General features: G+C 40.3%; 1 protein-coding gene across 1 annotated transcript in view; it reads right to left on the minus strand.

Moving 5' to 3' along the window:
- The window catches only part of dyrk1b (dual-specificity tyrosine-(Y)-phosphorylation regulated kinase 1B), a gene marked incomplete in the record, with an annotated part of 30,319 nt that extends 5,241 nt beyond the window's left edge, over nt 1–25,078 (minus strand). The window contains 9 exon segments of the mRNA XM_024262296.2: nt 242–382; nt 486–632; nt 723–859; nt 933–1,082; nt 4,748–4,895; nt 5,041–5,229; nt 5,315–5,434; nt 8,179–8,345; nt 23,503–25,078. Of these exon segments, the coding sequence (XP_024118064.1) occupies nt 242–382; nt 486–632; nt 723–859; nt 933–1,082; nt 4,748–4,895; nt 5,041–5,229; nt 5,315–5,434; nt 8,179–8,345; nt 23,503–23,605 (1,302 nt within the window).
- Between the last annotated feature and the right edge of the window lie 331 nt (nt 25,079–25,409).

Consider the following 25,409-nt stretch of genomic DNA (forward strand, 5'->3'; position numbering starts at 1 on the left):
TCCATTTTGTTACATAAACACAGTTAAAAATAAAAGACTAATTTATAATGTGTTGTCATATTTTGATCTATTTGTTTATGACAAATGTAAAAATTAGCCATCAAAAGTGTTGGTGTAACTTTTTATAGCAAAAGTGTTGTAGGGTTGAACTATTCCAGTACTTTCAGGTAAAGTCATGTCCTTCTGGTTCGACAAATGTCTTTTTGCCTCTTTTTGACCTTCAAAATACAGACTGTCGTACCTTCTTCACATCCTTGTTCTTCTTCACAGTCCACAGTCCGTCTGACAGCTTGTCAAAGTACTTCCTGGCTTTCGGAGCTGCATCCAGCATGTGGCTAGGTGGAACTCCCAGAACTTCTACTATTTTATTCATCTGGTCCACCTGTCCACAGAAAGCCCAAAAGAACACTATCAGCCCGGAGCCAGAGGGGAGCTGGGAATGCTGCCTGTCAACATGCAGGAAGAGCAGTGGAAGCTGCTCTGACCTCATTGGAGCCGCTGAACAGAGGCTCCCCCGTGTGCATTTCAACCAGGATGCATCCTAGAGACCACATGTCGATGGCCAGGTCGTATGGCATTCCCAGAAGAACCTCCGGAGAACGGTAGAACCTGCTCTGGATGTACTGGTAAATCTGTGAAGAGAACCAACCCTCAGGACTGGCGCACTCAGAGCGGGATTGTCATGTGATTGTCCCAAACCGGGGTGAAGGTGTGAAGCTCACCCTCTGTCCCAGCTGGCAGGACGATCCAAAGTCCACGATCTTAATGGCAGATCTTTTGGGGTTACACAGCAGGATGTTCTCCGGTTTCAGGTCGCAGTGAATGATTGACAGCTCTGGAGTGGCCAGGAATAATAATGCTGCGGCAGAGAAGGCATCATCAGACGGACATCCACACACGCCGGCTGCAGGGGGATGCTGCCGCGCACGTACCTGTGCAGAGCTGCTGTGCAAACTTCCTAGTGAGGTTGAGGGAGACTCCTCTGAAGTTGGTGTTCCTTAGCAGGTCGTACAGGTTGTAGCTCAACAACTCAAACACCAAGCAGAGATGGTTCCTAAACATAAAGTGACGCTTCAGGTGGACTGCACAGAGACAGATTGACAGACAGACACAAAGACAGACGGGAGACAGGCATGGAGGTTAAGACATGGCTTCAACAGGAGTCAGGACAGTCACGTGATTCCTTTAGAACTCACATCTCTGAACAGCTTAGAGGCAAAGACGACACGGAGGCCGACCGAAGCAAACCGGTCAGTTCACCGGGGTTACAACTCAGTCCATCAACAAAACAACACTTTTCTCTTCTGTGATTTACATCTATGCAAGAACAGTCAGATCTGCTAATCCTTTATAGCTCATTGTCTCGAGAAAACGTTTGATAACTCGTTATCTAGAGATAGCCACAACTGTTTTCTGTTATGTTTTTTATGTCAAAACTCCACAGAGAAATGAGACATCTCCACGCGAACGTTCCTTCCGGACCATTCAGACCCCGAGAGCGTTTTCTTCCGATTGGTCTATTAAAAAAGCTCCTTTAAACTACAATGTATAAATTGAATGTTTCATTGTGAATGTTTCAATGTAGTTCACTGGTAAAAAAAAAAAAAAAGCTGCCAGAAAAATTCAATGCTTACGTAACCGTGGCAGCATTAAAAAGAACACACCAAATGTGCTGTGTATTTTATAACTTCTTAAAAAATATTTACAGTTTTCTCCGTTTATTCGCGTTTCGGATGAAAAAATGACACCAGCTTGAAAATATCCTGATAATCGTGGAGGATAATTATCATCCAGAGCAGGTGTTTATTATGGATCAAAACAGAAAATTCTAGATAGTGACGACCTCTCGCACTGAACTGATGAAGGAGGAAATGCGCTTTTAAGGCACAGAGTGACAGCTCAGGTAAAGTATGCAGCCTGTTGTTCTGGATTAAAAAAACTATGTTGAGCAATACTCCAATGTTCTTTTATAAATGTTTACACAGTATGATCAGAGGTGTTTTTGTGAGTACGAATCAGTAATCTACATTCTTCTTTGACATATAGTTTTCTCAGAACAAAATTAAACAAAAAATAAGCTAATTTTCTCAAGATAATGACTTATAATTAAATCAATACTGTGAGAAAACTGATGAATAGTTTCTCCCTGGAGATCCCTGGATGTTGCTAATCATCTTCTCAAACGACAGGCTAATTTGAAAGTTGATGTCAGAGTGCAATGACACGTGCTGTATTGTTGTACATGTAAGAGCAGGCTTACAGCGTTGATCAATTTCTATGCTAAAGCGTAGAAATTGATCAACTAGAGATGATTCTGTGTTTGCCATTTCACTTCACATCTACAACAAACAGTTCACTGATCTCCAAATAAGAAAACCTGCATTGCCTTATCTTAAAAACATGTTTTCCTTTGAGATGATGAGTTAGTCAGTCATTTTTTTGAGAAATTAAGCAACAGTTTCTTCTGTTTTGTCTGGATAGCAGGTACGTCATTACCTTGAGTAACAAGCTAAAAAAATATATGTAGTGTCTTCCAAAGGGGTGAGCGTAATGTATCTCTGTATCACAAACTGGAGTTAAACACCAATAGGATGTGGGTCTTTAACTGAACAGACTTTCTGGACACTTCCCGCCCGTGTGCTAACTTTGGAAGAGCGAGGTTTAATCGTTTGAAGGAGCTTTTTCTGGATGAGCTCGTAATACTCCAGAGGGTGGAATACCTGCAGGGTTAGTCTATTTCCTACAAGATCACAGGCAGACCTGAACCCTGGCCACACCCACAGCGCTCCAGAACTTTGCATGTTCTGATCCAGCTTAGACCAGTCATTGTGTGTGATTACAGCAGTAATTTGAAATCTTGATGAATTTCAGTTTCAGTTTATTTATTGATGGCCAATGTTAGGCCAGCTAAAAACTTGGTTCTTTTGGTGCAGATGAAGCTGCAGCACTCTGTGTACATTATCCTACCCATCATGCCATCTGAGTGGTAATACAGGCCACAATATGTCAACAAACATTTTATTTGCATGACTTTTTTAACCTGATGAAGATAAAAAAATAACTTGGGAAAAAAAATATATTTGGGGGAAACAAACTTGTCCAGAATGTTTTTGCATTTTCCTTCAACAATAAAAATGAGACTAAAAATCACTGTGATGATGGCATCCAATCAGAGTGATTGTTGCAGATTCTCAGCTCGAGGAAACACATAAAGATTGAATCAGATCTCAGTCTTTCATGGGGAGGCTGAACACACTTGGTTACCAGGGAAGTGAGGAAGTGAAAAAATGTCTACTCCAGGAAGAAAAAGAAAGCCATGTAGGGAAACCATTTGACTACCAGTAAAATACTCGGCTGTCAAATTATGGCGTTAGTCGCAATTAATTAATAACTGACAAAATAGCACTTTTTAAAAAAATCGAGTTAATCTATTTTTGCGTTCTCAAATATGAAACAAAGATCTGACTGTTCCCTTGCATGAAAATGTATTTTAATTCAACTGATAACGTGTCCCCGTGCACAGCACGTGCCCGTCGCTGCTGTGACATCACCGATGTGCCATTTTGTAGTTTTCAACAGAAATGACATCTTAATTGTCTTTATTGTGTAAAAGCTTAGTAAGCATTCAGATTATGGTGATTCTCCTGCTCCTTTCTGGACATTTTTTGGCACGTAAAAACTCAATCACACTTTAAGTGTGTTCAATTGGAGTTTAGCTTCTGTTTTTAGCGTAATGCTAGCTGTTTTTGGCTAATTTAGACACATTTCCAGTGTTTTAGCTAATATGGAGTTAAGCTAACATTTTAGCATTATGCTACCTGTCTTTGGCTAATTTCGACCTGTTTTCATTTTTTTAGCAAATTAGGAGTCAAGCTAAAGTATTCGCACTATGCAAGCTTTTGGCCAATTTAGACACATTTCCAGTGTTTTAGCTAATATCAGAATCAGAAGTAACTTTATTGCCAAGTACGATTTAACACATATGAGGAATTTATCTTCGTGATGGAATTAGGCTAATATTTTAGCATTATGCCTGCTGTTTTTGTCTTATTTAGACCTGTTTCCAGAATTATGGCTAATTTGGCATTTAGCTAATATTTTTGCAAGCTTTCAGCTCTGGCGTCTTCAGCGGACAAATTCAGCTTACAGTATTCACACTTGCACTATAACAGGTAATGCTACATATCTAGTTTTTAGTTAGTTCAAAGCCAATGATGGTTAAGATGTGTGGTTTACGTCCACTTTGCACATGACCTGATCAGTCGACTAATCAGAAAAAATAATCTGTGATCAGTCGACTATTAAAAAACGTTTGTGGCAGACCTAAAGAACATAAACACTGGGGCTCCAGTGTTAAAGGGTTATAAGGTTTAAGTCGATTTATTCTTGAATAATATCCCTGCCTGATTTCATTCATAGCAAAAGGTAAAAATAAAGTTTTTAAAGTATTACAAATGTAGTTTTAGTGTGTTCAATAAATGTTCATCCTGTTCAGCCCCCACCTAAGGTGTGTTTTGAATTTTGGCCCACCCCAGCCCTATGGAGTCCTGTGGAGGATGCTCTTTTGTTTGTGTTTTTTATTTAGTATTTTCTGATGTTTCTTCCTTCAAAAACTTCATAATGTGACCAAAACAACTCTTATTCAGCTTGGAAAACTCAGAACTCTACCCACGAGTTTTGACCCGGTTTTAACTGTTATTCTAAGTGGCGCAGCTGGATGTCCAGAAGCATGCTGGTGAGCTCTTACCGATGTAATACTTCATCTCCGTGTCATGCTTATTCATGAGCTCCAGCAGACGCAGCTCAATCTGAGCCTGATTCAGGAAGGCTTTCTTGTTCTTGATGATCTTGATGGCAACCCACTCCTGCTCATGGTGGTCGTAGGCCTTCACCACCTGCAGACATTTGGGAAAGTCAGTCTTATTTCCCTTGGTTGACCTCTGTGATGGTCCTGCAGGTTCAGACAGGTCAGACTTGTGTATACCCCCCCCATCAGAGCCCTGTCAGAAGGATTTGGGTGAGCTCCAGCAGCAGCCTTACCTGTCCAAAGGAGCCCTTCCCAATTAGAGAGTCAATCTCATAGCGGTCCAGCCACTTCTCTCCGTTCTTTACGATGTAATCATAGTTGTCATCATCGTAGCCGTCATTGTAAACTTTCCTCTCCTTCTTCGTGCTGCTGTCTTCAGGAGGAACCTGCTGTGCCCGCCGCTTCTTCTTGGTATAGTACACCTGGGGGACAGAACAGGTGAGGCAGGGGGCCGCCGCATGACACAGCCTGAAGGTCTCGCCCCACAATAAACGAGGTGCACCATACCTCATTGATGTGCTTGTAAGTTTTGATGAGGTCTACAGAGAGCTTCCTCAAGGGGGCGCTGGCAGGGTCTCTAAAACTAGGGGGGATCCTCCTCTGAAGTATGGTCATGTCAGACAGCACCTACAACACAATTACAGTCACATTACAGCACAGTCGGATGGCCCCGCCCCATCCAGAGACACAATACTCTGCTCCAGCTGTGGGGAGAGGTTCCTTCTTTCACAGTCACCTTCTGTGACAGATGTATGAGCGAAGACATGTTTGTTAAACCAAATGAAGGGGGATAGGTGGGGCAGGAGAGGCGTCAACTGCACCTGTGACGGCTCTATCTCCTGACCCCGCCTCTTGAAGGTCAGCTGACTCCTCTCTGACAGAGAGGGTGACATAAAGCCTAGTGATGGGGATGCTGCTCACTAGCAGCAGCTTTGAGGAGTTCTTACTGAGCATGACAGCATTGCAGGTGGATCTTCTTCAACTACTGACAGGATAAAGGGAGAAGCCCCCGCTGTGTTGTTAAAATATGAGCTTTTTAACAAACGTTCACACAAGGCGAAGGCTTCAGACTGGCCATCAGAAGACGGAGCTTTCTCCTCGACTCTCCTTACTTTTGGATAATAGTGTAGCTATCAGCAGCTCTCCTGCTATGTTCACACCGGCCAAGGAAACACGCCTTCTAGCCACCACTTTCGATGAAACGTCTATGGAAACACGCATTTAAGCGAAGTTCACTCTTCAACGTTCAAAACGTTTTATTGGGAGGGCAGGATGCAGACAAATGACTTCACATAGATTCATAGATCAAACCAAATCATCAGTGAGAACATTATTCTATATCACGGGTCAAAGTCAAGGCCCAGGGGCCGGATCCGGCCCTCCAGATCACTTTATTTTATCGTTATTAATGGTCCGATGTTATCTTACACTTATTTTTAACTTAAATAATTTTGACAAAATATATTTTTAAAATATTGAAAGTTATTCAAGGTTTAAGTTGATCTATTCTGGAATAATATTCCTGCCTTTTTGATACTCATAATTATGCTAAAAAGTTACGGTTATAAAGTTTTTAAAATTGGCATTCTGCTAGCTTTTTGGACTATTTTGGAATTTACTAAGATTTTTTTAGGCTGCTTTGGAGTTTAGCTAATATTTCAGCTACAAGCTAGCTGTTTTGGGTGAGTTACTATTTTTTAATTTGTTTAGGCTATTTTCAAAGTTTTTTAGGTTGTTTTGGAGTCAGGCTAATACTTACACACTAGCTGTTTTGGCTAATTTAGGCTTTTTAAAATGTTTTTAGGATATTTAAGTTTGGCTATTTTTTCAGCTACATGTTAGCTGTTTTGGCTAACCTACGTTTTTTATTTTTTATTTTTTTAGTTTATTAGGCTAATTTGCCATTTAGCTAATAATTTAGCTGGCTATCAGCTTCAGTGATTTCAGCTATCAGCACTAGCATCTTCAGCGGCTAAATTCAGCTTATAGCATTCACACTAGCATTATCGCTGGTAATGCTATATTTCTAGTTCATAATTATTTTTAAAAGTTTTATAATTTTTGTTTAAGCGTGTTCAATAAATGTTTATCCTGTTCGGCCCGTGACCTAAGATGTGTTTTGGATGTTGGCCCCCTGTGTGATTGAGTTTGACACCCCTGTTCTACATCATAGCCAATTGGCTTAACATTCCATGTCCTATGAGAGGTATCCATCCACATTTTTCAGAGAAAAGTGATTTTTTCCAAAGCATACACCTTGTTGGTGGTTCCAGGTTTGAACGACCGCTTTGTTAAAGCCTTTGTACTTCCTGGCTGTAGAATTTAAAAGAGTTTCTAGTTCTTTGATTCCAGTCTATTTGCTAATATTTTACCTAGATCAGGGGTCTGCAACCTTTAACAGCAAAAGAGCCATTTGTACTAGTTTTCTACTGATTAAATCTTAGTAGGAGCCGCAAAGTCTTATTTTGATCCTGCTGTGCATTTATTACAATGTGTTTTTTGATAATAAGTATTAATTGTTTCTTTTGTGGCATGAATAAAAACAGAAATATAATAAGAAACGATCCTTTTCTCAACATGTGAAATTATTTTTTAGGTTTGACAGAAGTTTGTATGATTTTCTTTCAAAATAAAAGAGGCCTTGTACCAGACCGGATCATCCCACAGCAAAAGAAAACATGTGCTTTAAACTAATAAAGAATCAGACTTTTTACCAAAGTTTTGCTTAACATTAAAGAAGTATTAAGGAAGCATACAGCAAACAAGACCTGTTCAAGTCAGCAGGGATGGAAAAACCTTTACATAATTCATCAGTGAGGTGCACATCAGCCATAAATGTATAAACTAAATTAATCTAAATTAATTAAAATATAATTTAGTAACCCTTACTTGAAAAAAATATTATTATTTTATTTTTCTTAAGCCAAAGAGCCACTATGGAGGTAAAAGAGCCACAAGTGACTCCAGAGCGTGAGGTTGCAGACTGCTGACCTAGATTGCAAAGTTTCACAGTTAAATGGAAAAGTGAATGCAAAGGCATTCTGTATATGCCCATGACTTACTGAGCACATTTTTAAGATCATTTTACATACAAACCTGCGGCGAATAAACACATGTTGAAAGTTAAACCAGTTGGACCTTGACCAATCAGGGACTCAGATTTGATGGTGATGGAGGGATGCCAACCGATCATGAAGAATAAATGAACAATTATGGTTTGTGTCCGGATGAAATTCTACGACACACAACAAAATCCTTTAGCACCAGACTGTGGGTCTCATTCTCCAGTGAAGAAACATTCCGTTTTAAGGGGGGGGATCACTTAGAGCATCACATGACAGCTGTGGTACCACCCCCCATCCCTCAGTTACCTGCTGCTGCTCGGCCATGGAGTGGATGGAGCTGAAGGAGGGGTGAGTATGAGTGTGCTGGCTGGTCATGGCTGGCTCAGCGAGGGAGAAGCCCTGGGCAGTGGAGGAGGAGGAAGAGGAGGAGGAGGAGGAGGAGGAGGTGGGTGGGCATCCTGAGCTGCTTACACCTGAAAGAGGAGAGAGAGCAAATGAGATGATTGAATTCATCACAGTTAGGAGTCATAGAACGGATAGACTGAAGACCAGAGCATCTTATGTTTTACATACAACCCCCCCCCCCAACAATTAACTGGAAAAACTCAAAATGTTACCAAGAAAAACTGTCTATTTTTTTGTCAAACTTAACACAAACTTTAGATAAAGTATCTCAACTGGATCTGTAACTCCTAGAAAGATATTGTGCATTATTGTTACTCCCACTGCTGGTGGTTCTTGTACCGGCTAACGTAGAAGTGATCGTGTTAGCCTGAAACTACGTAAATATGTTGTTATAACAGATAAATCCCAACGTGTCTTCTTTTGGCATCAGTATTAACTAGGGCTGGGTATCGATTATAAATTGGAATATGAATAAATTCAATTCAAAAGAACCTGGATCGATTCGAGTCAGATTTTTAATTCTTCAATTCACTTTCACTTTGAGAAATACATTAATAATCTACTATATGTTTTTAATATATTTATATTAATCTGATCCAGATCACATACTGTAAATGTATCAGTGAAATAATGAGATTGTTAATATCATCCAGTGTTACATGGATTCTCTAAAGGAGAAGTTCTAACTAAAATGTTCAGATCATTAACATTGGAAACATTGTTCTGCTTCTCCTGGAGGACGTTTCAGTTTGGACACTAGGTGGCAATCCCGCTATAGCATTACACCTTATTCCAGAAGAAGAAAAAAAAAAGAGTTTAGAAAATTCATGTCTGAGTTTATAAAGATGTTCATTTAGTCCGCATTGTATGGTTAGGTTGACCGAGCATTAGCATTAGCCGTCCTATAGGAAATTCCATTAAACGTTAGCATCAAGCTAGCAGACTTTACCTTGATGTGCTAAATCGATTTATATCTTTTATGAGTCGATTATTGATCTATTAAGCTTAAATTGATGAATCGATTTTAATAACCCAGCCCAGGTATTAACTGGAGAAAATGTAGTAAACCTGAACAACAATCACTCTAACTGGGATAAGAAACTTCTCTAGACACATGTATTACCCACCCTGTTGTAGTTCCAGATAATGCATCAGAATTGAAAGGAAAAAGTATAATCCAAATGTCATGGATTCAATATTTTTTATCTATATATTTCTTTTATTTGTCCTTAAATAGGCTAAACAAAACACATTTGTGAAGACTTGCAATCTGGAAATTTTGTGCTCATGCTACAGCTGTACATCTGGCACGAAGGGGAATGCCTGCATGAGATCATGTCCTAATTGAGAGTACAATAAAGGATCTCAGTTTGGCAAATACACCCAACATTAGGGCTGCCACAAACGATTATTTTAATAGTCGACTAATCACCGATTATTTTTTCCGATTAGTCGACTAATCGGGTCATGCACAAAGTTGATGTAAAACACAAATCTTAACCATCATTCACTTTAAACTAACTAAAAACTATATATACATATATATATATTCACACTAGCATCATTATAGATGAAATGTAAGCTGAATTTGGCCGCAAAAGATGCTAGTGACGATGGCTGAAGATGCTGATAGCCAACTAAAATATTAGTTAAAGGCCAAATTAGCCTAAAAAAAGCCTAAGTTAGCAAAGACAGCTAGCATGTAGCTGAAATAGAAACTCGAAAATAACCTAAAAAACCTTAATAAATGCCAAAATAGTCCAATAAGCTTGCATAACACCATTATGACTTTCAACTTTACTACACTGACTCCATTTAATATAAAGTAACGACTAATCGACTATTAAATTAGTCGTCGACTATTTTAATAGTCGATTAGTCGTCGATTAGTCGACTAATCGTGGCAGCCCTACCCAACATATGCATTTTAATTACAGCAGGGGTGTAACAATTAATCAACTTAATCAATGAATCCAATCCGCTAGCTTACGGCTTCATAACTCCAACCTAACTTTAACAATGCAACACAAATGGTGAGAAATATCAGAGCTACGCAGCCGTACAGTTCTGATCCACATTCCAGCTCAGACGAGGAAAACAAAGACGTTCATGGATCTACAAGTGGATCCATCAGAATGGAGCAGAGCAGGGAGCTTGTTCACTGTAGATTAGAGCTTTTACTACAAGCTTTTTCAAACCAGACTTTGTCGTCTGCTCCTGATTCATAACAATTTGAATAAGAAAAAATACCCAGAAATACTCATTTAATCTTAATTTTCCTTATATATGTTCTCCATCACCACAAAAATGCCACAAGAATATGTTAAAAACAACAAATACATGATTTTCATTATTTTTAATATTCATTAATAAGTCATTATTTAGCTGAATACTTCTAAAAATGTGCAAGCTTGATAAGAGTACTGTTTTGAATGAGCAAAACCAGTTTACACATTTCCAGTTTAGTCTATTGGAAAGGTATGACATTCCATTCATAATCGATCTCTCCTGATTCTATTCTGACTGTTTTTATTTGGGGAAGATTGAAAAAACTATGAAGAATTTGGATTCAATATTACAAACCTAACAACGTTTTTTGGGTGTGTTTATTCACAAAAAACGTCGCAAAAGTAACAATTAGGGAAAATGATTCTATATGATGTGAACATATTGACTTGACTTTCATGTATGTGGAGCATATATTGTAAATATATACAGTAGATAAGTGCATGAAAATACATGTTTTTACTAATACTTTTAGCATTGTCTTTTTATTTATTTAGATAGAAGATTCTCCACATTTATTGGTTATTTGGTAAAGTTAAGGGTTTGTGGAGAACATAGAAGATTAGAGAAATGATCAAATCCCACAGCAGAAAGAGTTCCTGATTTGTGCATCCCTCTCAGGTGTGTCCATCAGAGCGGTGCCTGAGCCTGGACCTCAGCTCAGATGGACAGATGCTCCTCCCCTCCTCTCTTTCCCTTCAGTTTGTCTGTGGAGCCCGCTACTTGTTCTCAGTGCAGCTCCATACTTTGTCCTGCAGGGGGCACCACATATCAGCAGATCATCCAGACTCAAACTCTCATGGAGACAGCTGACACACCTGCTGACAGGTCATGTGACCTGAGTCACAGATGGAACAGCAGAGGAAGCGGCTGTGATGCACCGTCAGCTGCAGGCGCTCAGACAAACTTTTTGCTGTTTAGGTTTTTTCAGCTCAGAGGAAAGACAAACAGGGAGAGGCTCAACCTCCAAAAAAACCCTCAAAACCCTCGACTGTATTTGAGAACTGAAATGAATGACCCCCTCCCTCCTGGCGTTCCAAACAGTAACTAGCTACCGGCTCCAAAAAGCCAAAATCCCATACTCTTCTACAGAGAAATAGACAGCTATAAGTCAATATATTTGTCAGAATAAACATTCTTGCTCTGATATTTATTTAAATATGTTTTTGATGTTCCTCCTTGCTTTTTCCATTTTTTTTTCTGTAGTGCAAGTTATTCAAGTTACATACAAACTGACCAATCAGATGCCTCAATAAAAGTGGGTGGGGCCTGCTGGCCTCCACGTCCAACGTTCAAAACGCTTGACAGAGTTTGCGTGGCCCGTCCTTTAAGTAGTAGGTGTGTGAACTTTCAACAGGCTCACTCCTGATTGGTGAGAGTGGTTGTCATGGAAACGGTGACTCTGACCAATCACTCTTTACTGATGGTGTCCATAAAGTGAAAAATAACAAATGAAAAACATTTGATGCTTATACGTTCACCTGGTCATCATCAGGCTGTGACCTCCGAGTAAAACGGGCTTCCAGTGAAAGCAGGGCAGGATCTGTGCAGAGCCTGACCTGGAAGAGCATCCTTTGAAGGTTCTGAGCAGATCTGTGGACCTCTGAGGCACATGTCCACAGAGCTTGAGAACATCCTCCATCATCACGTCTACTAGAAGCACAGATTCACTTCCACTGTTCCGCGGGTTCTGCCATCATCTCAGAAATCTGCACTGGCCCTTTAAGAGGTTGAGAGGCTCGCACAGCACTTCCTTAATCTGGCACTTCCCAGCCTGCGCTGCCATAGGTTCCTCCCCCTTCTTCCCGTCAGCTGATTGGTCGGTGGTATCTAAGGGTTGAGTGGCCATTACTCTATAAATAAACCGGCTGCTGTCTCAGCAACGGGGTGCTTCACTCATTAATGCTCCTCCGTTCTGCCCTGCCTTTGCCTACACTAGAAGCAAGCACACATCCTCTCCCCTAGCAACTCCAGCCCCTCACCCGTCTGCGTTTCACTACTTCATTCATCCTCTCATCAATTCTTCAATCCAGATTTCAGTCAGACGTTGCAGCTCCTCCCTTTCCTGCACACGGCAGGCGTCCATCAGCTGATGGCAAAGTTCTGCTATGGCTTGGAGCAACGCAAACAGAGCTGGAGACTTAATGTGGACCTCATCAGTGACACAATTTTCTACATCCATCAGGGACACTGGAGGGTGGGAGAAAATGGTCCTGGAGAGGGCGCCATGCAGGAAACACTCGCTCAAGACAGTACTGGCTGAGCGGGCATCAGGAAGGTTTAGCAATGAGGAAAAATGTTGTTGTTACTTTTAGCAAGAGGTTGAAGGAACCAGACACGACCTGACTAACACACTCACACCTTAGCTGACCATCCATTATAATCTTGATAGGTGTTTGCTGCTACCCTAAACCATGAAGGCAAAAGCGATCCATGATCTAAACCTGCCTCACACCTGTTCTGACCACTGAATGATCTGAGTTTCACCCTCCAGACCACACTGTTCTACAGAAATGCAGGAGAACATCTATAAAGAAGCAGGAACACTCACATAAAGGCAGCAAAAAGTGTCCATGTAAGGAGAAATGGTGTCAAAGCTGGGTCAGAGGCTCTGTGACCTCTTCCTTATGTTTAACTGTCATATTCAACCACGAGGACCAATGACTGCAAACAATGAGTCATGGCGACACATCAGCAATTAACAAACATGATGCACTTTGTGAATCATACATGGAAAACTGTAAGGAAGCTAGCAGGCAGGATTCCCTTTAAGAACGACACCTGAATCCTAGACTGCACAGAATCATCAATGATTTCAAGATCTTTTGTCATATTCTCCAATCACCTCAAAAACCTAACCTCAGAAAGAAGTCTGTCTTCAATTATTTAAAAAAAAAAACAAGCATGCTTCATCTCCCAATCCTTAAAAAATATCTATTTTTAAACCCAATGCTGTGCATCTAAACATTTCAGAAAGTTAATCTTCAAACAACTTTAAAACTCTGCAACATGCTGTTGAGCCATTTTAAACACCCATGTTTCATCGTTTAGTTATTTCAGCAACTTCAACAACCCGGAATACTAATCCAATCATTTCAGGAAGTTGAGCTTTCTCCATTTACCGTATTTTCCTGAGTATATGTCGCAGTTTTTTTGTTCATAGTTGAGCCAGGGGTGCGACTTATACTCAGGAGTGACTTATTTGTTTTGTAAAGACATCAAAAGGGTTTTATATTTGTTATTTTCCCAGTAAACACCGGTCGTCTTTTAGCAGTTGTTTCCTCTAACAACCACTAGAGGGCGCTGCATCTGAGTATAAGTATTGAAAGAAGAAGTGTCGTCTAAAACAAACATGGAAGATAATCTAGCTTCTAAACTTAAGTATCAAAAGATTAGTATTATTGCTTTTATTTTTATTTATTTATTTATTTTTTTTTTTTAGCTACGCTGGGGTTGGTGGATTTGCTCTGAAATGTCAGACTTTTCTCCTAAAAGTGCGACTTATACATGGTTTTCTTCTTCTTGATTTGACATTTTTTTGCGACTTATACTCCTGAAAAGTTAGTATCTGCACTGTCTCAATCATAAAGTCTGAATTTGGTTAAAACCAGACAGCTCAGGCAGTGTGTCAGCTTGGGGGGAGAGGGGTGTCATGACCCTCAGATGTCCAACCAGGCTGCACCAGCCTCAAACCGGTTCTTGTCCAACTATATGCAACAGGCTTTTATTGTGAAGAACCCCACTGGAAGTCCGGCTGTTTTTCCTGGAACACTGAAGGTTTCTCTCATCTGATAGGAGTCCGGTGGATGAAAAGTGCATGAGATAAAACTTCTCTCTGGCTTCAGTGTGTTTGCAGACTGCAAACTGATTGTTTACCTGAGTCAACTATACATCTGTCACACACACGGGGTTTACTGCAGAACCAATCTGTTCTGATCAAAACATGATTGTTGAATACACCTGCTCTGCCTTGGCCACAACTCATGCATGTTCCAGCTGCACCACAGCTGAGTAGACGTTTTAAATGTATAAAGAACTGTTTTCTAAATAAAAGCCTTTTTAAAGTGTTTCCTTGTCTAGTTGAAGGGGATGCCTCAGGAAATCAGCTTCTCCAGTAGCTCATGTTGGGATGTGGCCAAGCTCCCGCCTTCCATTCACAAACTGGAAGCAGACACTGGAGTGGAAAATATTGCAGTTTGTTAAATGACCACTAGGGACTGGTTTCAAAAGGGAGCAGTTTATTTTAGCACCCATAGCATTAAGTACCAAACTTGATTTTACACCAAAACTAAACATTTACAGGATGGTGTCAACAACTCTGTTTTTAAGGTTATTGCCTCTATTCGTAGCTCTCCTTTAATGACGGTGGTCTGTGTGATAAGATCCCCTATTATCATTGTAGTAAAGCTCAAATTTGTGGATTATGATTATTATTATTGAGCGTGATTGGCAGACGAGTAGACCCCTGGGTTGACTCAACTGAGCCCTCAGTTTACTTTGGCCCATCCAATCACCCATTTCAGAAGGTTGTCGAGGTGGGTGGAGTCAATTCTAGCTAACATGGGGATATGAGGCTTTATTTTTAATTGAGAATTCGATGGACCACTTAGATGTGATGTCACATTCAATGCATACTGTGAAGAAATGCCAGCTTGTCAGGCAAATCTAGAGTACATGGATAGGTTTTTCTGATAAACACAATTATTTTTATCTAAAAAAAATCAAGTGTTTAGTGCTAAACAATGCCTGAGAGTTTTATGGCATATAAATGTCACAACCAGGGTCCGAAATTAACACTTGGTGATGGTGGTGTTGCTACACACTTATGTTATGATGCTGTCATGCTAATGATATGAATTATGTAAACTATAAGTGATCATGGACCAGTTTAAAGTCAAACAATATTCTTACGGAGGGGACTTTAAAATGGTGGATGAATGCAACAAAATACAACATTCATATAAAAACTGGGATTTTTTAATATAACAGAATTGAATCCATTGTGTTTATTAGCAGCATCTTTGTAACATTTGACAGATTCCACAGCTGTAGAAATTCCTCCCTCTTTCCATCGTCAAAGTGCTGCATCTTTACTGTCATTAATATGACAAGAATCCAAACTTTACCATGTTTTCAGACTGTTGTTATGATTTCATTTAAAATGTAATCACCTGGAGGCAGAATTAGGAAAAGAGTATTTTCTTTTATTAAATACGTCCTTGTTTTCTAAGCCTGTTTGAATTAGAGTTTAAAGTTAGATGACACTAAAGATGTGTTCATAATGTTTATAAATTACTTTGATGCAACTTTGCTTAAAAAAAAATGAAAAAATAAAATTTTCCTCTCCTCATGGGGGGTCGAGGGTGCTTTTTCAGCACAGTGTTTTACTGCTGTACTAAAGAAAACACAAACATCTCATTTATGATAGAAAATAAAACACTAAAAAGTTTCTATGGAAAAAAAACAAACACTAAAGTTGTTTTTACCTGATGGTTTAATTATGTTGTGACTTCCTCTCTGTTTGTATTCAACATATTACCATTTCAGAAAGTAAAACACCTTTTTTCTATGTAAAACAGTGTAATTTATTTGGCTGGTAAAAAGAAAAAAAACTTAACCAGTGACTCAAAAATTAAATTTCCATCCCTGGTTGCAACAGACAGGGTCAGAAACAAGGGAGACAATTTTATAGTATATCGAGGCTTCTTCATCCACAGTGAGGACCAGGGTCATGTGACACCTCGGCAACAGGGCCGTTCTTGGCCAAGCCGAAGTCAGTCGCAATGCACTGCTGTAAGGGGAATGCACCCCTGGGACATATTGGAGATTTTACATTACTCCAAATACTAAAGAGTATGAGGAAGTACAAATAACAGATAAAGCTAATACACGCCTGTCTAGTGAGGATTTAGGTTTTTTGTTCACTAGATAGATGCCAATGGGCTCACACACCTGGAATTTCTGTACTGGTAAATATCCAAGGATTTATTTGCACACAATGCTTCCTCATTGAACAACGATGCAATGTTGATGAGGCAACTGTAAACATCAGGATACTCTAGTTTAGGAGCCATGTCCAATCCACTTTCAGTCGTAAAACGTGTGTAACCGATACGAGTCTGCAATCTGGAGGTTGTTAACTTTGAACTGACTGATAACTTTATTAGGAACACCTTGCTAGTACTGGATTGGACCCCGTTTAGCCTTCAGAACTGCCTTAATGCTTGGTGGCATCGATTCAGCAAGGTACTGGAAACATTCCTCAGAGAGTTTGGTCCACATTGACATGATAGCATCAAACAGTAGCTGCTGATTAGTCAGCTGAACATTCTGTTCCACCACATTCCAAAGGTTCTATTGGGTTCTGGTGACTGTGGAGGTCATTAGAGTCCAGAGAACCCATTGTTATGTTCTAGAAACCAGTCTGAGATGATTCCAGATTTATAACATGGTGGAAGTAGTATCAGAAGATGGTACACTGAGGTCATAAAGGGAGGGACATGGTCAGCAGCAATACTCAGGTAGTCTGTAGCACTATAACCATGATCAATTGGTACTAATGGGCCCAAAGTGTGCCAAGAAAAAGTCCCCCACACCATGACACCACCACCACCAGCCTGAACCATTCATACAAGGCAGCGTGGATCCCTGATTGTGTCAGAATTCCTTCAATACTTACTACATAATGCATTCCCAATTTTGCAGTCCTGTCCAAATCTACCACTCCAAAACCGAGTCCCCAAGAAATTTCCCAGAATTCTCTGCGAAAAACCAGTGTGCATCGATGCTCACTTGATTAGGGAATACAGACCAAAATGCATTGTGTTTGAACAATTTTTGCCACAAGAAAAAAACAAAATAATATATATATATTCAAGTGTATTTTTAAATAGGCTGTCGATGTGTCCATCCTCAGAACACAGTGGATTCATCATAACATGCTTGTATTGACACAATTTTCTCTTACTAAAGTCAGCAATGTCATATTCGCCATTAAATAAAAAACAAAAAAAGTAGGGAGCATGGCGTCTAAATTGCTTTTAAAATCCAGGGCACTAGATTTTATAGAGTTTTTTAGTAGATGGGAAGTAGGGGATATAATTTGGATATAGCTCATCCTTTCATGTCATTGATGCCAAATTCTGATTATACTATCTGAATGTCACAGCAGAGAGAGAGAATCATCAGACCAGACAAAGTTTTCCGATTCTTCTATTGTCCAGTTTTGGTGATTCTGTGTGAATTGTGGGATCAGTTTCCTGTTCTTAGCTGACAAGAGTGCTACCTGGTGTGTTCCTCTGCTGCTGTAGCCCATTTGGCTTAAGGTTGGATATGTTGTGGTTGTAACCATTTGAGTTTCTGTTGAGACATTTCTGCTCTCTGGATATTTTCTCTTTTTCTGACCATTCTCTGTAAACCCAAGAGATGGTTGTGGGTAAAAATCCCAGCACATCATCAGTTTCTGAAATCTTCAGACCAGCCCGTCTGGCACAAACAACCATCACACGTTCAATCACCTTTCGTCCCCATTCTGATACTCGGTTGGAACTGCTGTAGATCATCTTGATCATGTCTACATGTGATTGGCTGATTTGAAACGTGCATTAACAAACTGCTGGAAAGGTGTGCCTAGTAAAGTGCATCTTTGTGAAATGCTGTGATGTTTATGACAACAAATAGATCTATTGTGTATATCAGGTGTACAACATTCTGCTGGGAATTTGACCAACAAGACAGCATCTGTTTACATTCCAGCCAAGTTTCAGTCACATGACGGCAAAGGGTCTTCCGGTGACATCAGAGAACACTCACACCCTCACAGACGGGCTTAAGGATGTTTCTGAGCGGTGTGCACCTCAGACCACACATGCATCAGTAGACATTTCCCCTTTCCGTCTACATTTACATATGTCGTGCACATGCACGCTCCATTGTTCCGTCACAGACCACAGCTGTAGAAAGACTCCTGACATGCACCAGTATGGATCAGCTGGAAGCAGCTGACTCATTTCAGCAGCTGTGTGCACAGTGGAACCAAACACTCATCTCTATCAGGTTCCATGTTTAAAAAGAACAGAACCAACACAGAGCTGGATCAATAACATCACTACCTTGAGATATGACACAGTTTCAAGGGATCAGGCAAGAACCTGAGCTCCTCCTCAAACTCTATAGTGTTAGAGGGGTTCATGCCTCCCCCCGAAATAATTAATAACATCACTGTATGCAGTTGAAATGTGGGAAGTGACAGCAGGACTTCCTCTGTTGGACATGTACAACAGCTGCACAGAGATATTCCAGGGTGGGAAAGGTAAAAGTTACCATTCCTGCAGAAATTCCCTCCTGGTTATTAAAATGTGCATGTGAACAAGAAACAGCAGATCGCACAATCTTGAGGATATCCACCTTCTAAATTCATCATCAGCCTGGAGTTGGACCACAGTCAATCCGAGCCACACAGAACTGCAGGCATCGTCAAGACAGTCCAAGCATCAGACCACCAGCTTTAGGTGCTCAGAGGTCAAAGGTAACACAAACTCCATTGAAGTCCATGAAGACACAGCCAGAACATATGAACACAGATTTCACTAATTCATTGGGCTACTGTGTAGTGCTACAGCCGCTACAGTAGTGACAGTTGTGCAGGTGCTGGGTGCAGTGGGTGTGTCACCACAAAGGTTTTTCCTTCATAGCAAACTGGTTGATGACTGCCTCCACCATATTTGTTTTCACCCCCAGCTTACAGCTTTTATTCTGACATATGTTCAAGTCTTTCTCTACTTTTGTAACTGCAGCTACACAAATCCACCGTCGAAATTTAAAATTAGAGCATGTAACGATAAAAGAACCTGAAGTTCAACTAAACAAACAAAAAAAAGATTGAACTGGATTAAACTCAATATAGTCCAATACAACCAGACAGTATGCAGTAAATGACCCAAAACAACCCAGAGAGGGTGATGGGAGCAAGAGTGCAGGAAGTTTTCAGGGCAGCATTTATGCAAACATTCAAGGTCAAAAGTAAAAACAAAAAAGCCGAATTGTAAACTACATCAACTAAACTTTTTTAAGCAACGTTTTATTATTCCTAGACATGGGCATTAGGCTGAGATATCTGTAGATATCACCTACAGATGATTGATTGATTTCCTCCCTCACTATATTAATGCATTGAGAAGTGATTCTAAGACAGTCTAACCAATACTACTGAGTTTAGAGATGAGGAAACATTCAGGGCTTGACCCTCAGTTACAGAGGACTTTTCACAGACTCAAAGTGAAAAGTCTGAAGTGATCTATATTCAAATGACTAACAACTAACACATGTGTCAAAGTCGAGGCCCCGGGGGGCCGGATCCGGCCCTCCGGGTAATTCTATCCAGCGATCCAGACCATTTTATTTTATCGTTATTAATGGCCCAATGTTATCTTGTGCTCATTTTTAACTTTTATAGTTTTGACAAAATATATTTTTATGGAGAATAAAATGTTGAAAGTTATTTAAGGTTTAAGTTGATTTATTCTGGAATAATATTCCTGCCTTTTTATTATTCATAATAATGTTAAAATTTGTTTTGGAGTTTTAAAAATTGGCATTCTGATAGCTTTTTGGGCTATTTTAAAATTTACCAAGATTTTTTAGGTGATTTTGGAGTTAAACTAATATTTCAGCCATGTGCTAGCTGTTCAGGCTAATTTAGGATTTTCTTTTAAAGTTTTTTTAGGCTGTTTTAGAGATAGGCTAATATTTACACGCTAGCTGTTTTGGCTAATTTAAGCTTTTTTCAGTTTCTTAGGATAGTTTAAAATCAGCTATTTTTCAGCTACATGCTAGCTGTTTTAGCTAACCTACGTTTTTTCTTTTTTAAAGTTTTTTAGGCTAATATAGCATTAAGCTTATATTTTAGTAGGGCTATCAGGGTCAGCGTTTTCAACAATTAATTTCAGCATCTTCAGCAGCCAAATTCAGCTTACAGCATTCCCACTAGTATTATCACAGGTAATGCTTTATATCTAGTTCATAATTATGTCAAAAAGTTACGGTTTAAAGTTTTAAAAATGTAGTTTTAGTGTTCAATAAATGTTTATCCTGTGCGGCCCGTGACTTATAAGGTGTGTGATGGATTTTGGCGCCCTGTGTGATTAAGTTCGATACCCCTGAACAAATAAGAACTCACCTTCCATCCACTGTAGATTGAGTTCGCTTTACTTTAAAAATGTTACATTTGAACGAATCTCAAGGTAAAACATCGACACTCATTTGAACAAAACTCATGCTAAATGTTTTCACAGAATATTCCTAATTATTCTATACCTCAACCATCTCTTTGGAGGAAGTCTTCTGTGGAGTAATCTCAGCATAATCTTTGTTTTAGCAGTGAAGCTGCCCTCACATCTGTCCAGGTAACAGATGTTACAAGAGCTGTTTCTGTACTCAGGGTTGTAGGAAATGATCAGAGAAACCAAACCCTGAAGGGGTCAAACACCACCACTGTGGAGATACATCGCTAGTCAAAATACAGAGCAAATGAATACATCACTAAAAAAAATTCTGTTCCAATTATGCAATGATTACATTAAAAGACTCAACAAGAAAATCTTTTCTTAAGGCAGCATAAGCTGAAGTGCACATGGGGGAGTAAGTTTACCATCAGACACCACCATGACCACCTCATTTCAGACAGGTAAAACGCTGGTTACAGTTGTGTGGTGGCAGTGCAATAGTTCTGCAATGTTTGCGTTGCAGCTATTTGTAACAGTTGTGTAACATGAACCGCAGCAGAAGCTCCTTCGTGCCTTCCATCTTTTTAACATGGACCAGCAGTCATCACCTCAGACGCTCTCCAACAGAGACTCAACATTTTAACAATTACAGTACAGTAGTCCCTCGATATAATGCAGTTCACCTTTCAGTCTCACTGTTTTGCAGATCTTTTTGTGGTTCAATTTAATGTTTATTTGCAGTGGATTGTGTTCTACTTGGCTGTAGACTTCTGTCAATCAGTCTCCTGTATAGAATGTGTTCAATTTGACAAATTGGCAAATGTTTGATTGTAAGCTTGTTATGGTTTTCATTTTATAATCCTAAACTTATTTTGCTGTGAAGGTCTGAACTTTAAGAGTTTAAAGATAAGAGGAAAGTGTGAACTGCCTGTCTCAGAAAAGTGTGAAAAGTGAGGAGTTTTACAGCCTTAAAACATTTTGAATTACAGTAAAAAATAAAGTTGACTACTACACAGATTTCACCTATCCAAAGTTATTTTTAGATCATAAATGAGGGAACACTGTTGTCCCTAAAATATTTGCTCAGCCATGTATCTTCAAACAAAGCAGCTTTGTTTTTAATGACACTCAACTCACACCCATCCACATTTCAAAGTGTTTACATAGAGATAAAACACTTTCTCTATGCATAAATCATACTCTAATAATACAAAAGATAGTACCACGCCAACTAAGTCTCACTTCTGAAACTCTGTGCAAGCTGAATAGAGAAAACTAAATCAAAAATATTGTTTTACTTACAAGACTTTGAAACATGTTTACTTGTGTAACTTCATCATAAATAGACTAGTGATGGGATTCTATAGTTGGCATTGGTTTTAAAGGGGTACCCTCAACATCTATGATGTGATGGGCGATACTCTGGGGTGTAGAAATTTAGAAAAAACAACAAAGTACCATAGACAAAAATTCAAATAATGAACTTAAGAAAACTGTCCAAAAAGTGACTATTAAAAAAAAATGAAAGCACAATTTTTTTTTTAAATCTGTGGGGACCAAAGAGTATTCCCCATGTGTTTGAACAACGGGTCTGGAACAGGGTTTTTCAACCACTGCTCTTCAGGGTTTCTGCATGTTTTCAGAGCTCTTCTGCTGAGACAAACTTTATCAACTCATCAACAACCATTGCACAGACTTTAGAATGGTAGCAATCATATCCAGCTAAGTTTAGCCAAACTAAGATATAAAAAAAATGCAGGTCAGATTGCCCCGAGAACCCCATTTGGATAACAATGGTTTAACACACATGTATCAAGGTCAAGTAATTCTATCCGGCCCTCCAGATCATTTTATTTTATTGTTATTAATGGCACGATGTTAATTTGAGCTTATTTCTAACTTGTATAATTTTGACAAAATATATTTTTATGGAGAGTAAAATATTGAAAGTAATTTAAGGCTTAAGTTGATTTATTCTGGAGTAATTTTCTTGCCTTTTTGATATTCATAATTATGTTACAAAGTTACGGTTTTAAAGTTTTAAAAATTGGCATTCTGCTAGCTTTTTGGACCATTTTGGCTTTTACTAAGATTTTTTAAGCTATTTTGGAGTTTAGCTAATATTTCAGCTAGATGCTAACTGTTTTGACTAATTAAGGCTATTTTCGTTTTTTTTCTTTTTGGTCCATTTTGTTGTTTAGCCAATATTTCAGCTACATGCGAACTATTTTGGCTAATTTAGGCTTTTTTGTTTGTTTTTTTAAGCTGTTTTGGGGGTTAGGCTAATAATTTCGATCAATCTGGGTATCAGTTTCAGCATTTTCAGCCATCGTCTTCAGCTCTTTCAGCTATCAGCTTCAGTATTTTTAGCTATTAATTTCAGCATCTTCAGCTATCAGCACTAGAATCTTCAGCAGCCAAATTCATCTTACACAATTCACATTAGCATTATCACAGGTAATGCTATGTATCTAGTTTATAATTATGTTAAAGCGTTACAGTTTTAAAAATGTAGCTTTAGAGTGTTCAATACCTGTTTATCCTGTTCGGTCCACGACCTAAGGTGTGTTTTGGATTTTGGCCCCTTGTGTGATTGAGTTTGACTCCACTGATCTAACACAACTTACAAAATGAGGGGTAGAGGGTTCCCCCAACATCAACCTACAAGAAAGTCTGACACAGCTGACAGGACACACAGTAGTGTAGTTGTACTAACTCTTGTTCTTACGAAGCAAAGCTGGGGCAATCCACGGCTCCGACTGGACCATCCTGATGGACGGCACAGTCTTGTCGTCCACGGATGATGACGTGACCACCATGGAACCACTCCAATGTTTACTCCAAAAGGGAAACACTGTCCATCACACAGCTCTGACAAGGGGGAGCAGCGTGCTTTAATCCCAGAGTTTACAACAGCACTTTACATCCAACTCATCAAAGTGGAGGGGGGTGAACAGAAAAACTAATCACAAGGCACCTTCTTGTCTGTTCGTTTTTCCCTCGACTTTTCTGTGACTTCTAAGGCAGTGGCGGGTTACAGGCAGCACAATTCTGAGGTACATATAGAAAAATCTGTCTGAGCTGGGCTTACATTTTAGAAATAGACCTCTCAGTTTACATATAGATGGTGTTTAGGAGCTGGGGGGGTTGAATGCGTTCAGAGAGAGTGGGGTTCTCTGACAGCTGTGGGATGGGGCCTTTGCTGCATCATAAGGCCTGGAGCGTCTCTGTAACTCAACAAACTCTTGTGTTTTCCACCAAGCCCTAAAGCAAAAAGTGTGTGTGTGCAGAGGGCATAGACACAGTTTCTGATATGTTGACTCTAGAGGCTGGCCATCCCGGAGCACGCCGCCCAGCCTTCCTCCATACCTTAGTCCTAATCCAGAACTGAACTGACGGGAGCCTTGTCCAGTGGAACACAGAACTGCCGGTATTCCAAGCGTGTTAAGGCTACATGGTCAGGGTGCTATCTCGGGTCAGTGCTAGCCGGGCTCGGCTAGCATGCTGCGGTGGAAGGGGGGGTGAGGTTTCTGTCCGCCTTTACCCCATTCCTCCACTAAAAATAACTCCAGTTACTGAGTGTTTCTGGATGTCGCTCTGGTCACAGAAATACCCGCTAATCCACAGCACCGCGGGGTCCGCGGACTCGTTTCCCCGCTCCGGTGCCCACGCGCCAGCGTGGGACGGTGTGATGAGGTCACCGGTATCTCCAAAAGACGAACATAAGCCACTCAATGCAAATTGTTGCTGCAAACGCAGAAAGTTTCAGGCGGACTTTCCTCCGTTAAGCCAGACGGGAATACTGGCGGTAAAAAGTGATGTGATGGATATGAAGTCGGGAGGGAGGCTTGTCCGGGCTCCAACGTGATAGTGGGGTGCTCCTCCGAATACCGGGGTCACGGATAAGCCCTTACGCGTTTCCACACAAGCAGGTGACAGCAAATCCACAGTCCCCGAGCAGGAGGGGGTCCTCAGCTCCTCGCGCGCTCCCCGGTCGCTCCGGTCCAGTCAAAGCTTTGTTTTACTCAATCACGGCAACAAGCCTTGCGGGGTTAAAGTAAGCCATGTTGTCGTCGCTCCCGCTCAGTGCGTGTCCGCACAAGAATCTATTCTGCTCTTTCACACTGCACGCGGACCGTACCAACAGCACGGGGAGGGGGGTGGACTCCTATCGACCACAGTAACTTCATCTACTGCTACGACAAAAACATGCGTCATAAAAACAAAAATAACACTTCAAAAACTGTGAATCCCCGCCTGTGCACGGAGCCGCTCAATCGCAGGCAGGCCGCAGAAATGAGCTCACTGGTAGCATGGCTCCCTTCCCTAGGACGCAGTGGTCTGTTCCGAGCAGACCTCTCCCGTCCTGTCCATTTATAGTAACAACGGGATAAATATACTGGAAACGAACACAGCGGCTTATGCGGGGAGTATTTATTTCAACCGAAAATCAGTCTCTTGGATCGAATGGTTTCTTGTTGTTGTGGGGCGGCACAAATATTGTTTCTGCGGGGCGCCCTCACCTCCTTGCAGCCTCTGCCCTCACTCACGCTGCCATAGCGCTGTTGCTACCCAGCGCCAAGGCAACTGCGCTCCTATTGGATACATAAACTCGAGCTCGGA

This window comes from Oryzias melastigma, unplaced genomic scaffold, assembly GCF_002922805.2.
Source record: "Oryzias melastigma strain HK-1 unplaced genomic scaffold, ASM292280v2 sc00247, whole genome shotgun sequence".
Classification (NCBI taxonomy): domain Eukaryota; kingdom Metazoa; phylum Chordata; class Actinopteri; order Beloniformes; family Adrianichthyidae; genus Oryzias; species Oryzias melastigma.